The 14,223-nt window shown below is 33.3% G+C and overlaps 2 protein-coding genes across 2 annotated transcripts in view; one reads left to right on the forward strand and one right to left on the reverse strand.

Annotated features, from left to right (window-relative positions):
* The window catches only part of UBR3 (ubiquitin protein ligase E3 component n-recognin 3), a 178,567-nt gene that overhangs the window by 68,781 nt on the left and 95,563 nt on the right, over positions 1–14,223 (reverse strand). Inside the window, exon 22 of the mRNA XM_032401120.1 lies at positions 8,041–8,126. Coding sequence (XP_032257011.1) covers positions 8,041–8,126 — 86 coding nt within the window. The remainder of the gene's footprint in view (positions 1–8,040; positions 8,127–14,223) is intronic.
* On the forward strand, positions 1,556–2,094 carry LOC116634897 (thymosin beta-10-like). Its single transcript, XM_032408370.1, has one exon. The coding sequence runs from the start codon at positions 1,669–1,671 to the stop codon at positions 1,819–1,821; it is 153 nt and encodes a 50-aa protein (XP_032264261.1). The 5' UTR covers positions 1,556–1,668; the 3' UTR covers positions 1,822–2,094.

The following is a 14,223-nucleotide window of genomic DNA, read 5'->3' on the forward strand; positions in this document are numbered from 1 at the left end:
TTCATCTTTCAAGAGCTAGTTCAAGTGCTCCTCTGTAAAGTTTTCTCTAATACCATAACTGAGACAGATGTAATCATCCCTTGCTTTATACATTCTCTATACCTTGAGTTAACTCTATTTTATCACTCTTATATAGTCCAGTAATTATTTTCACATGTTTTTCTCTCCCATTAATGGTAAGATCCCTGAAGAAGAAAATTGTGTCCCTTCTTCTTTGTACTTCGTAGGCTAGCACAGTGCTTGGCATATAATAGGATTTTGTTTAAGTATGCTGAATATTGCATGAATAAATCAACAGTCCTATGAAAAAAATCATACAATATAAGCATAAAATTCATGAAGGATTTATACTCTTCCTTTTTTGTCATGACACACTGGCTCAGTAACCAAGAAGTAGGCCAATTAAGCAGCCCTAATTTTATTGCCCCAAAGAGACTGACCTCTCAACTCTAACTACTAGAGCAGTGCTTGACCTACTTGCTCTCACCGTCTTCTTCCCCACACTGGTTGCTCTGACAACTCACATGGGACAAAGAATTCTATTTTCTGCAATACCAAATCAAATTCTTTCTAACTGTGACAAGTCTAAAGTATTATAATGTGTTTAATCACAAGACAGACATGTCCTTACTAAAATAGAAACACCACTGAAAGACTGGTTTGTCCTTAAAACAAACAAACAAAAAACCCTATGATTTAATTATAAGAACTCTTAGCTGGAACAAAAAGGTAAGCCTTAACAATCCCTTCTATCTTTATCAATATTAAAATAACTAGTAATCTAAAACTGGTAGATTATTTCTTAGTAGAACTCATATCATTAAGACAGAAGTATATGTTAAAAGAGTTGTCCTAAAAACTTTTATAAATTGGTTCCATGTTAAATTGTACCACTGTTAAAATTTATCTATAGTAAACTTAACTGGGCCTGCATTTCAGGTCATTCCAGATTTTAGTCCTATCAGTGCAGCTATCACTGATTAAGTAATTGTCAATGAAAAAAATCTCAATTAGCCAAATGACTCTCTGAACTACCATGGGGGAAAAACAATCTCAATTTCTCTGTAACTCATCAATCAAAGTAAGGAAATGGTTCTAACCAATTTATCCAAGGTGAATATACTAGGTGTGAATATACTCCTCTCACAGCTGAGTCAGCTAACCCTGGTTCATCTACACACTCCTGAGAAATTAGCTGCAGAAAGATGGGAGATGGCTCCTCAAATGAAGTCTGGGAACAACTCTAAGAAGGGAAGATCTGCAGCTCTGGTTCCCAAGAAACAGGAGGTTCATGCCATGGGGTGACAGGAGCTGACTCATCTTGCCCCATCCTACTCCTCACCACTCCATGGAAGGTAGGGCAGGGAATAAAGTGTCAGTCATGGTAGGAACTTTGAAGGGTGAAGAAAAAATTTAGTAATAATAAAATAATATATATAAAATACTTCAGTTTCATATATAAACTATATGTTAGTATGTGTGTATATATATACTTTGAGTTTTATCTATTACTATTTGATCTTTAAGTTAACCGTGATAGATACATTATTAGATAGCACATCTATGATCATCCCCATTTTCACAATAAGGTAAAAAATTAGGTGACTTGGTCTCTTGCTGCAGCAACGCGAGTGGGAGCACCAGGCGCTGGGCTCGGAGCGGAACTCCATGGATCGCTTTAAGAAAGTGGCAGACAAGCCGGACATGGGGGAAATCACCAGCTTCGATAAGGCCAAGCTGAAGAAAACGGAGATGCAGGAGAAGAACACCCTGCCGACCAAAGAGACCATTGAGCAGGAGAAGCGGAGTGAAATTTCCTAAGAACCTAGAGGATTCCCCGCCCCCGTCATCTTCGAGACACCCCAGTCGTGATGTGGAGGAAGAAGAGCCACCTGCAAGATGGACACGAGCGACAAGCTGCGCTGTGAACCCGGGCACTCCGTGCCGACGCCACCGGCCTGCGGGTCTCTGAGGGGACCCCCCCCAATCGGACTGCCAAATTCTCCGGTTTGCCCTGGGATATTATAGCAAATTATTTGTATGTTTAATGAAAATAAAACACACCTCATGGCAAAAAAAAAAAAAAAAAATTAGGTGACTTTCCTAAAATCCAAAAGATAACAAACATGACTAGAATCCAGATCTTCTAACTCCAACCCAGTGCTCCTTCCAGCACTGTATCCTATGTTGCTTCTAGTCAATAAAGGCACAGACAAGTTTAGGGATAAAGTAGCAGAGCTTTGCTTACTTAGGTGAGGTTTTAGTCCCCCATGTGAGTATGGGAAAATGTGAAAGGAAAAAGCTATCTTTAGTACCTTCCTGCTTTCCATGCTGCGTTCCTTTCCTGCCTCCTGGAGTTCCTGTGTCTCCATTCCCAGGCACACTGTGCCATCATTCTCTGGTTGACCTCAAGTATCATAGCATTAGTATTAATTTCATGGAACTGTTTTCCTTCTACTTTTAAGGTTTAAATGGCAGCCTCCTGCTTCACGTTTACAACACTGCTTGGAACAATATGAGGAGAGGCACAAATCTGCTCCCACACATAGGTAGTCACAGGAAAGGTAAAGAAAACATTGGTTCTTAAGAATCCCAATTTCCTCCTTATCAAAAAGGACACACTCCATGAATTCAGGTCTAATTTGAGCACCTCATTTAAACTGAGGGGCAGGAGTTCTAATCATACTGCAGAAGAAAGGAGCTGCCCTGCCCTAAGCCTAGCAAGATCTGAGGGCCCCTATGCCCCCTACACCCTGATAGTGGAAATTATTATCTGTGGTACCTAGTTCCTGGAATACACAAATCATAAATTCAGGAAGGCCTGACTACCTGGCCACAAAACATAGAACCTTCAGAACGACTCTAAATAATAAAGCCACTCCTTTTAGCTGAAATTTTCAAGCCACACTCTTATCCCTCTAACCCAGGCCTCCCCAAATTAACAAAGTATTTTGTTCCCAATAGATAAACTATATCAATCTTTGCTAATAAATCCCATTCTGATCACCTCATCTCATCTCTGTACAGGTCAACAGAACATCTGTTAAGCCCTTAAAAAAAAAAAAAAAAACTGAGCTAAAAATTAACTTTTATCTTGCTTCTGGTCTCCTTACCCACATATCCATGCCCGAATTTGATAAAGGTAGTGTTGAAGTACTAGAAATAGTAACATCAAGATTTATAATGTATGAAGACTTGACATACATTATGAAATTGTGTTCTTACAACAATCTTCTGATTGGGTACAACGAGGAAGAGAATCCATGAGGTAAAATAGCTCGCTCCCAAATCATCTGCCTATTCATAAAGAATAGAATCAGGAGGCAATTTGCATATTTTTATATTAATTTATGCATTTTGACTGTTATAATGATTTGGTGGCCAAATTTTCCTCTTGTTATGGGGTAACAAAAAGAATAGAACAAAAGTTGTGATTCAACCTATTTGTAGAATTCATAATTTTTAAACCTTAAGAATAGACCCTAATAAGCTATAGACATCAGAATTTACCACTGTTAAAGAACAAGGTCAGACTACTTAGGAGGAATTTTGCAATCTTAATCAACAATATCTTTATGCAGTCTTACAGTAGGATGAAATTAACATTAAATAATTCTTCTAACTCTGAATTCAACAAAAGTTCATTCTTCGAGCAATTAAAATTATTTTAAGTTGCCTGTACACATCAAAGCTCGATTGCTTTCTATGAATAACAAAACACATGCATCATTTCTTGATGAGATCATAAATTGTATCAAAATTAAGTTAGAGCCCCCCCAATGAAAATGTCAAAGCAAAGGTCTGCCATAACCTCTCTTGACTAAAGTTTAATTTTTGATCTCTCTATAAAATCAGGAAATTCATTTGTGATGTGAACTGTGGCTTCTTAAACTATAGTAATATATAGAAAGCCTTAGACCCAAAGATATGGAAAGATGTTTATCAAAAGATAGATATTTTTAAAAAACTATCCCCAATATTAATTTATCAAATGACACCTCTTCCTTCCACTCCTACTCTAGCCACTGGTTTCAACAATTTCTACTTGAGAAATTGTTGTGCTATTAATTTCACTGGAATCTATGGAGCTCCATATCTACTTTTGAATTACTTGAAGAAATTAATTTTAATAAAACATTTTTTTTAAATTTTATTATGTTATGTTAGTCACCATACAATGCATCATTAGTTTTTGATGTGGTGATCCACGATCCATTGTCGTCATATAACACCCAATGCTCCATGCAGTACGTGCCCTCCTTAATACCCATCACCGGGCTAACCCATCCCCACACCCCCCTCCCCTCTAAAACCCTCAGTTTGTGTCTCAGAGTCCATAGTCTCTCATGGTTCATCTCTCCCCCCCAATCCCCCCCCCCCTTCATTTTTCATTCTTCTTAATAAAAAGTTATGCCTTCAATTTTTGCACCTGCTTTGTCCTACATCTACTGTTAACAAAATTGGTGGTATTTATCAGTGTATATATCAATTTGCAATAAAAATCCTAAATTCACTTATCTTTTATAGTCTAGTTCAAATGCCATGTCCACCAAAAGCGTTACTGATTTTACCAGCTCAATATGATCTCAAACAAGGGGGAACCAGCCAGCAAACTGGTGAAAAATAAAAGAAAACTCAACTGGTATCCAAGGAAGAAGGAATCAGGGCTTGAGAAAATTTCTGAAGGAGTGGCCCAAAACAAAAATAGGAATCTTAGTGAAAAGTTAACAAAAGAAAATAGATAAAATAATAGAAGTGTTAGCAGGCAGAGCCTGGAAAGATCCCAAGGGAATAGTATATAGTAAGATGTCTTTGACTAAAGCCCAGGGGTAAAAGTTCTTAAACGTTCTGTATCCTTTGGGACACTCACAAGCAAGGGATATGTCTTACATAACTAAATTTAGAGTCAGAATAGCTGGGTTCAAGTGCAAGCTCTGATATTTTCCAGCTGTATGACTTGGCAAGGCAATCACTCTGAATTTCAGTTTCCTTTCTGATGAAAAAGTGGTAACACCTATTTCACAAGGTCATTCTAAAGACTAAATAATTTATGTGAAAGCATTTCACAAACTTTTAAAACTACAAATGTTAGGTATTATTAAAATACCATACTATGCTGCTTTGTTAATTAATTTTGCTCATTTTTTACCTTGGAAAATTTCCCAGATACATATTTAAGAATGAACATTTATTATAATTGGGTACTGGTCATTTTACCTCAATACTTAAAAAATTTGAATATGTAAGTGCTGAATGGCACTGTACCACTACAATTTTATTTTATTTCTCAGTATAAATTTGGCCAGTAATATTTTCCTGCTTTCGTTGTTATAGAAAAAGCAATCTTCTCCTGCTCTCAACTGTGTGTGTGTGTGTGTGTGTGTGTGTGTGTGTGTGTCCTCGTCCATAATTATCTATTGGGCATTATTCAAGCCGCTCCAGACAAAACTTATTAAATATTTTCTTGACTAATCTTCAATTTTATCAAGAAGTTGTAATGGGACACTGTTCAAAAGTGTAAGTTCCATATCATTTGCTTAATTAGTGGAACATTTTCTTACTCTTTCCCCAAAATATAATGAAAAAAAAAAAACTTTAAAAATGAAGATATTTAAAAGGTAACAAAGAGCAATAAACAGAAATGGGAAAATACTGACTTATGAGGAGTCTCTAAAAAAAGAATTTTTAGTAATACCATTAAAGTTCGACTGGAAGATGAAAAAATGAAATATTTGATCTAAGGTCCTAAGACACACCATCAATTTAAGTTCTGGTGTTCAACAAATCAGGTCTGAGTTACGCTTGTGTAAATAACAAATACATTAAGTTTATACACTTGCAAAACAGTGGGGCTTTATACAACATAAAATATATTCTACATTAGGATAAATAATGCATAAGCAATTAATAATAAATCATATGGAAACTAAAAATAAAAACCATCATGTTGTACAACCTAAATATATACAATTGAATACAATATAATTTGCCAATCATACTTCAATAAAGTTTGGGGGGGGAGGACTAACATAAATCATAAGAAAAAAAGAAAACTGAAAACAGTACTAAATTTAGATTTAGGATGATCTTCATCAGGACCTTTTCTATACTGGCACATTATGATTGCTTATTCATGAAAGGGGAAATAAAAAATGAAAGTGGAAGTAACTATCAATTTAATAATTTAAATTAAAATTAAGGATGATAATTGAAGTGGTTGCTGCTAGAATTTTACACTACTATTTTTAAGATTCTGAATAAATTTGTTATTTACAAGTCTCTGGATATATTTAAGTACCTCAGAGGGGGAAAAAAATGAAGTAGAGCTTTTGAACATAAGACTGAAATTCCTTTACTAAATACTTTCTAATATAACAGTTTCTGGACTATTATTAGCCAATGCCAAACAATAATTAAGAATAAATTAATAAGAAAAGGTAATTCAAATAAGTGAATTTACAGTCTTTGCTAATTCAGTCTAGAAGCTAAAACTCCTATGTATTAACAATTTCTCCTTTAAAACATAATACTAAAGCACCGGGTATAAGTAGGGTTTAAGTATATACAAAAGTGAGTAAATACTAAATATTCAATAAAAAATAACTTCCAACTTACATTTCTAGGAATCAAGTGATAACCCAAAAAAATATCAAAATCTAATACAACTAGTAAGAATTTTAAAAGTAACTCAGTTGAAATTTCACATAAGTTTGTATCGTTACATTAAAAATTCCAGGAGAGGCATTTGGGTGGCTCAGTCAGTTAAGTATCTGATTCCTGATCCCAGCTCAGGTCTCTATCTCATGGTCATGAGTTCAAGCCCCATGTTGGGCTCCATGCTGGGCATGGACCCTACTTAAAAATTAATTAAAATCAAATAAATAATTTAAGATGTTTTTGATCAGTCCTTTGCTTTGAAATCATCCCCAAAACACATATATATCTTTTCACAATAATACACATATATTTTTGGGGGCACCTGAGTGGCTCAGTCAGTTAAGCATCTGCCTTCAGCTCAGGTCATGATCCCAGGGTCCTGGGATGGAGCCCCATATCAGGCTCCTTGCTCAGCAGGGAGCCTGCTTCTCCCTCCCCTACCCGCTCGTGCTCTCTCTATCTCTGTCTCTCTCGCTCTCAAATAAATAAATAAATAAAATCTTTTAAAAAAATACACATATATTTTTAAAAAACCTATGTTGATAATTTTTAATAACTACTAATATTTTTAGCATTTAAGAAAATATATTCATTTTTCAAAATAATATATTATGTATTTTAAACCATTTTTATTTTCTGTATCGATCATGTTAGGTAATATTTTAACTCCAGTGATTTGGGACCAATAATTAGCTGTACTTCACATTAAGTAATATTACCCCTAGTATTCACACTAATTCTCTAAACAATGACTAAATAGTGATAGCATCAAAACCATATTCATGAAGAATCTACATTAAGTTCCAAATGACACTTCTCTCAAACTTACCCTTACAAAAAAGTATTGAAGAATCATGTTCATTTTACAATATAAACTATATTCATAAATAAAAGCAAACATCCATAATTTTAATACATTTTAATGTCCACATTAAAATACAGTACAAATGCCTTCATTAATTAACAGCAGCACTGTATATTATAGGAATCTGTAGGCAACACAAATTATTTTTATATAAAGATTTTCTTTAATCTAGACAATGTAAAAATTCTTTTAAGAAATTTAAGTTTGAAGGTAATTTTTTATAGCCAAGGATACCACACTGTTTAATTCTGAGCCAATGTAAATCTGATCTATGGGTATGGCATTTATTTACTGAGTAATCATAGTATAGAAAGAGCTAAATATTCATATGATTCTTTTAAGTACAAGATTAGCCATTTAAAGCATATAATCACTATTAAAACTGATTATATGTAACATAGAAAGAATCTGAAAATACATCAAAAGACCACTTTGCCTGTATAGGCTTTCAAAAATGACATAATTTAAAATGTTTTTAAAATAAAAATGTTTTTCAATTTACACTGTTTACTACTTACTTAAGCAAGACCTTTTGCCAGCTGTGCTTGCACCACCTGAACACAAATTGCCTCCCCGATGAATTAATTCAAGTTCCAAATTGGTTCTGTAAGTAAAGCATCAAAATATATCTCAATTAGGCTGAAGCAATACTTTTTAATTTGTTTTATCGATATGTCTGAATTAACCTAAATAATAAAGTTGAAGAACTTTATGAATAGTTTATGGAATATCCATAATAATAGTTTATCTGATATTTAGAAATAAAAAGGGAAACAGTTTATCTATCCTTATATGTTCATATATATAACCTGCAAAACTGCACACATCATGATGTAACTGCTGCAAAACCCCAAATGTTGGCAAATACTAAAAACTGGGCCTTAGGGAAAACAACAGCAACACATTTCATAAACCTGCACGTCAATCTGATGAAAGAGCTCGTACCCAACTGTTAGTGACTGAGTGGATACTGTCATCTAAAACATGAGGGCATACCAACTTTTCTATCAAGAAGTGGTTATCACTCACTGGAGCTTAGATGGTATCTAGACATCAGTATTAAACAAAATCACTAACATCAAAGTAGCTATGAACAACACATATAATTAACAGGAGACTCTTCTTGGACTTCTAAAATTACAGTTTATTAAAGTACACTGTGTAACTACTGGCACTGCTAAACATCAAAAAAGTTCATACAGATCTGAAATTCTAATATATTTAGCAATTATTAGCTTACAGATTAGTAATAATTAGTAAATTGACATTTTAAAAATCAAATTGTTGCAGAATCTAAAGATTTACTCAAAAATACAGTAAAAGAGCCAGTGAATTTTGCCAGAATAAATGAAAATTCTGAATGATAAAATGCGTGTATTTTTACTTCAACAGTATTAATAAACTTAAACACACCTTTATTTGCCACTACTAAAACTGAATAAACTACTTTATATCCAAGATATGCATTTGACACTAACAGTGAGATAGCCCCGTCTTTAAAAAAAAAAAAAAAAAAAAGGCAAAATTTCAAGCTTACTCTGCAAATGAATTCAAGGAAGAAGGAAGAATATGATCCTATTTTACTTAAAACAAAACAGTTTGAACTGGTTTGGGTTGTACTTTTAACACAAAATGTTTTGAAACATTATTTTCATATATTTACTTACAAATGCAAACTGTTAACAAAATTAATATTCTTAAATCTGTACATTTGCCACCCATTTTTAAAGGAATGCTTTAATCCTCTCTACTGGTGTAGGGGAAAAGCAATTTAACATTGATAATGTTCCTGCTCAGAACTCCATCTGGTTGCTGCTGATAAGGGCATCTGTGTGACAAGGGAATTTTCCACCCTTCAGGCGATTTGCATTGCTCACTGAACTTCTAAAAACCTACCAGCAAGGAAGCAGGGACAAGGATTTCATATTAGTGGACAGAAAGCGAGCGGAGACCAGCATGTGTTCCTTCATCAGGGGAATATAAATGAGATCAATATATTTTGTTTTCACAAATCTTCTGTTGCCTAATCTGTAGAAAAAAATTAACGGCTATATTCTCTTATAAAAACTAAGATTTCCTAGATTGTACTTTTAAAAGAGCTAACCAGAAACATGATCAATTCTTACAAACGAAGGTCAGAACCAGAATGTCAACTTTTATTTTAGCACAGTTTGCAAAAATATTCATTAAAATATAAATACAAGAACAATTCTGTTTATTCAATCATCAAATAAAATACTTTAAAGGATGACAAACATGTTACCAGGAATCTGATTCTAAAGAATACTTGGAAGAAAACTACTAAATCTAATTAATTGTTTCAGATTATGGTTAGAAAATCTCCTGAAAAACATTCTTTCTGACATTAAAAAAGAAAGGAAAAAAAAAAAAACCCCTACCTATCCAAAGGGTTAGTATCATGTAATAATCTAGGACTTTAAAAATCAATATGTCAGAGACCCTAACCCTCAGTTTTTCCTTATTTTATTTACATCAAAATTGGCCCTTTGAGACTTGTTAGAGAAACGAACATACAAACGTGTCACACGCCCCATGTCTGATCTTCCTTCACTCTTGAAAATCTCAACACAATATTCTGTTTCTGCCCTCCTGAATGGATGATATAAAAATAAAGATTGTTCTCGAGAAAAGTAGACTCTACTGTTTATATTCCTAACACAAATCCATTCAAATTAGTTTGGAAAGAAAAAAAATCTCTGTAACTGAAACAATAATGAGAAAGATTGCTTACAACTATCTTGGTGCCCACCTACATATTCCATTTAAAAACTCCAACTATGCTCCAGCTTCTTTTTGCATGACCAAGGTCTGCTTTCCCTTCTACTCCCCTCCACCCTCCTTTGATATGAACTTCTATTTTTAGAACTATAATTTGAAAAACAAATGTGTGTATACACATGCACACACAGAGACACTCAAACACACACTGGTATCAGTGTGGGTTCAAGGCCTGAGCCTACCACTTACTGGTTAAGCAAGTTACTCAACATCTCAGAGAGAAAAAATATCTTTGTCCGTACCATAGCCTATATTATACAAGATTCAGCTCAAGCTCTAACTCTTCCAGGAATTAGAGAGAACTAATTCCCTTTTCTTGAGACAGGAAAGAAACATTTCCACATACTTTATATTTCAGTTTGTTCATCTTCCCTTTTAAAGTTCTATAGCATTTTTTCAATATGATATTTTTAAAACAAACTATATTCTGTTTTATACAGGTTGACGTATATTGGTTTTGTCTCTCCAACTAAATGCTAATAAATTCCTGGAGAGCCGGGACCATTTCAGATAAAGCTTCTAAATCCCTGATGGTACACAGCAAAGTGCTCAAAAACACCTTAGGAACCAGAAATCTCTTTGTTTGGGTATGGAACCAATGATAAGATTCTCTTTAGTCCCCATGGCTTATTCTCTTTCTTTTGTTGACCCTTCCTTCTATTCCCTTAAATCCAGCAGTGAAACAAGAAAAAGGGGGGGAGGGGGAAGGGGAGGTGCTTTATCAAAGAATTTCTTGGCTTTAAAAAGGATTCATAATTTGGTATTTTAGCAAGCATTCCTTTTATTCTGAACATACTTAGGTTGTAAAGTTTAAACTTACAATGCAACTAATATGTAAAGTAAGTTGCACTCACTTTACTGAGCAGTTTACCCACTGTGACTTAAAGATATCTCTCCATCTACATCTCAGTTATTCATGTTTCATCTTCTTTTCATTTCCATGTTTCTCACTATATACAGGCCAAGTGTTACTCACCAATACCTCTAGGCTATATGTAACATGAGTCCAAAATCCTTGGAAAAGTCAATTACTAAAATTAGTGTCATTTATTGTTTCAATAAAGAAATAATGAATTGGTATTTAATTGAGGAAAGCTTTCCTCACCCAAATTAACCTTCCATAATCCATCTGAACGACTGGTATTTGCAACAGACCATTTTTTGGAAATACAATAAAACTTGAATATAGTAATTTTGATTAATTTTAATGTAAGAGAAAGATATCATTCCAACAACTTCTTCTCTGCTGCCCTCAAAAAATCCTCCAAGGCTTTACCATGCATATAAAATAAAAAACAAAGAGATAAATTGCCCTACAAAAAAAACCAAAAAACAAAACAAACAAAAAATCCTCTAATTATTAAAATTAACAGCTTTACAGGTTACTTAACCACTAGAAATATTTTTTTCCTGAACAACAAAAAATTTAAGTTCCCTGAAGAGCAAACTAAATTACTCATTCAGTGGGGAGAAATTCAGCTCTGGGAAACAAGCGTTGTATTCCATTCAAATTTCTAATGTCAAATACAAATAAATGTGCACATTCTAATGAATTCTAATACATTTAAGAATCACAATATTTAATTCAAAAGTTAAATAACTCGAAATAAGTTTATTTCTAAATATTTCACTTAAACATTTAAACATTTTAAATATTATCAAATATGCCTACCTTTTAGGCACGAAAATAATCATAATCTGTAATCATACGTATTTATGAAATAAGGTTATATGCTAGGCATAAGATATATATAAAGACCTGTCTCTTACCTTGAGAAAATTACTATTCAAATAGGATACAACATCCTTTTTTCCCCCAATTCATGTTTTTGTTAATTTTTTAGCTAATTTTGTTTTTGTTTTCTTTTTAATAACTAAGTAAAACTTAGAGAAGGCATGCAATCTCACTGTGAGAACTTCACAATGGCCTGGGTAACTTTAACCAAAGTTTTTTAAGGGTTACATACTCTCATTTTCAGAAGCATTATCTTGTTGCTTTAGAGTTTATCATGAGCAATCAGAGAAAAATGGGAGGAGAGAACACATTTTCTGTTTCTCTATATACACCACAGTAAATAACATTTGATATCTGTCCCTGTTTCTCAATAAAAGAGAAAAACCAAAATACATTGACCTAAAAAGTCTCCTATTACCACAGCAAGGTATATATAAGGTATTTATATATTTAAGAAAATAGGAATTTATATATTCAAGAAATAGGAATCTAAAACTTCCACTAAACTAAATTTAAATCAAGTTATTTGATTTATTATGATATAGAAAAATTCCATGGACAGATCATTCCTATTCACCTAGAATTTTCTTACTGGATCAGTCCTTAGAAAGTAAAAAGCATAAATACATAAGCAACATAAATATAGTATTTATACACATACACACACAAACACATATACATCTATATAAACAGACACATATATACATGGCATAACTGAGTTGGTCTACATTCATCTCAATTTTCTACAACATTATTACTACAACATTGTATAGAAGTTTTTTAAAACCTTGAAACCATGGCAAAATTAAATCATACTCAATTTAGTTTTCACATAAAGTGTATTTTATTCCAAGTATGCAGCTGGTAACTCTCCAGACACAAAATGTTGAATTAACTGTTATATCTTCTCTGAAGCATTCTGGATAAATAACAACAATAGTTTAGGAATGTGCAGACTAGAAAGTTACTTCCCAATCCATTAGATCCTTTTACATCAATCCATGTCCAGCTTTTGCATTCTTAAACTAAACACTAATGTTTCCTTATCTTGAGCTCTAACTTGCTTGCAATATTCCTAAATCTGGTTCCTTGTTTCCTGGATTCTAAAGACTACATATAATTCATTTACTCTTGTTACCCTCTGGTCCATGAATGGGGCAGAGAGACTGGCCCTGGTGAACTGCATGCACATATGACCTATAAAAGATGAATACAGGGGAGAAAAAAGGAGGACAGTAATTGAAAGAACAATAGATCTTGACTCGGAGATCTGAGTTCTAGTACTACGTGCCACTAATTTGCTGCATGACATTCAAGTTACATTATCTCTCTAAATCTTACCTATTATAATACTACTTGGGACAAGATACAAAAAAGTATGCTTCTAGGGATATCCAGCGGTCTACAACATCAATTCTGGCAGAATGTGTTTACAAGTTTCTAATTGTGCCTGCTTCTTCCCTGTTTACTTCTTTTATGGTTCTCCATTTTCATTCAATTAAGTTTTCTAAAATCCCTGTTTGGAACCATTTCTTAGGTACTGAACACCCACTCAGTCAATTAGACTAATCCTACCTAATTTGAAAGATGAGGAGTATTTACCTGTTTTCTTGAGCCCCCTGCTAGCTACTAATAGAAACTTAGAACTTGCCTGATCTTTTGCTCCATCTCCCTTATCTGATTTTCTAAACCACCTACAGGATATAACTAGATATTTTACTAGCTTAAGGCAAACAAAATAAGTTCTTCTTACTTATAAATTAAAAACAAATTAAAAGTGTTTAACATATTACAATGTTTTTGTTTTCAGTATTATTACTTTTTGACAGGACTTGAACAGTGATTTCTTAACAAGACCCTTCATATTTAATACTCACATGCTTTGAGGTAGACATCTGTCCCAAAATGTTAATAATACACTTTTTCCTACATATTCTATAATATAGAATAACACTTCACCCAATATTTCATGAAAATAAAAACTCTTCAGAAAATGAAGAAAACCTACATTTTTATGATCCTTTGAGAAGGTTCTAAAACTAGCCATAATTTCAACCACCATAAAAAATACACATCCTTTCTTCAAATAAATATTAATGGCACAAATAAAACAAAAAACCAACTATTCAGAATAAGTAAATATTAAAGTATATACCATGTATACCTA

The sequence above is a fragment of the Phoca vitulina genome, unplaced genomic scaffold (assembly GCF_004348235.1).
Source record: "Phoca vitulina isolate PV1807 unplaced genomic scaffold, GSC_HSeal_1.0 scaffold1, whole genome shotgun sequence".
Lineage (NCBI taxonomy): Eukaryota > Metazoa > Chordata > Mammalia > Carnivora > Phocidae > Phoca > Phoca vitulina.

Coding starts and splice junctions, on each gene's coding strand:
- LOC116634897 (XM_032408370.1), top strand. CDS start 1,669: ATGGATCGCTTTAAGAAAGTGGCAGACAAGCCGGACATGGGGGAAATC.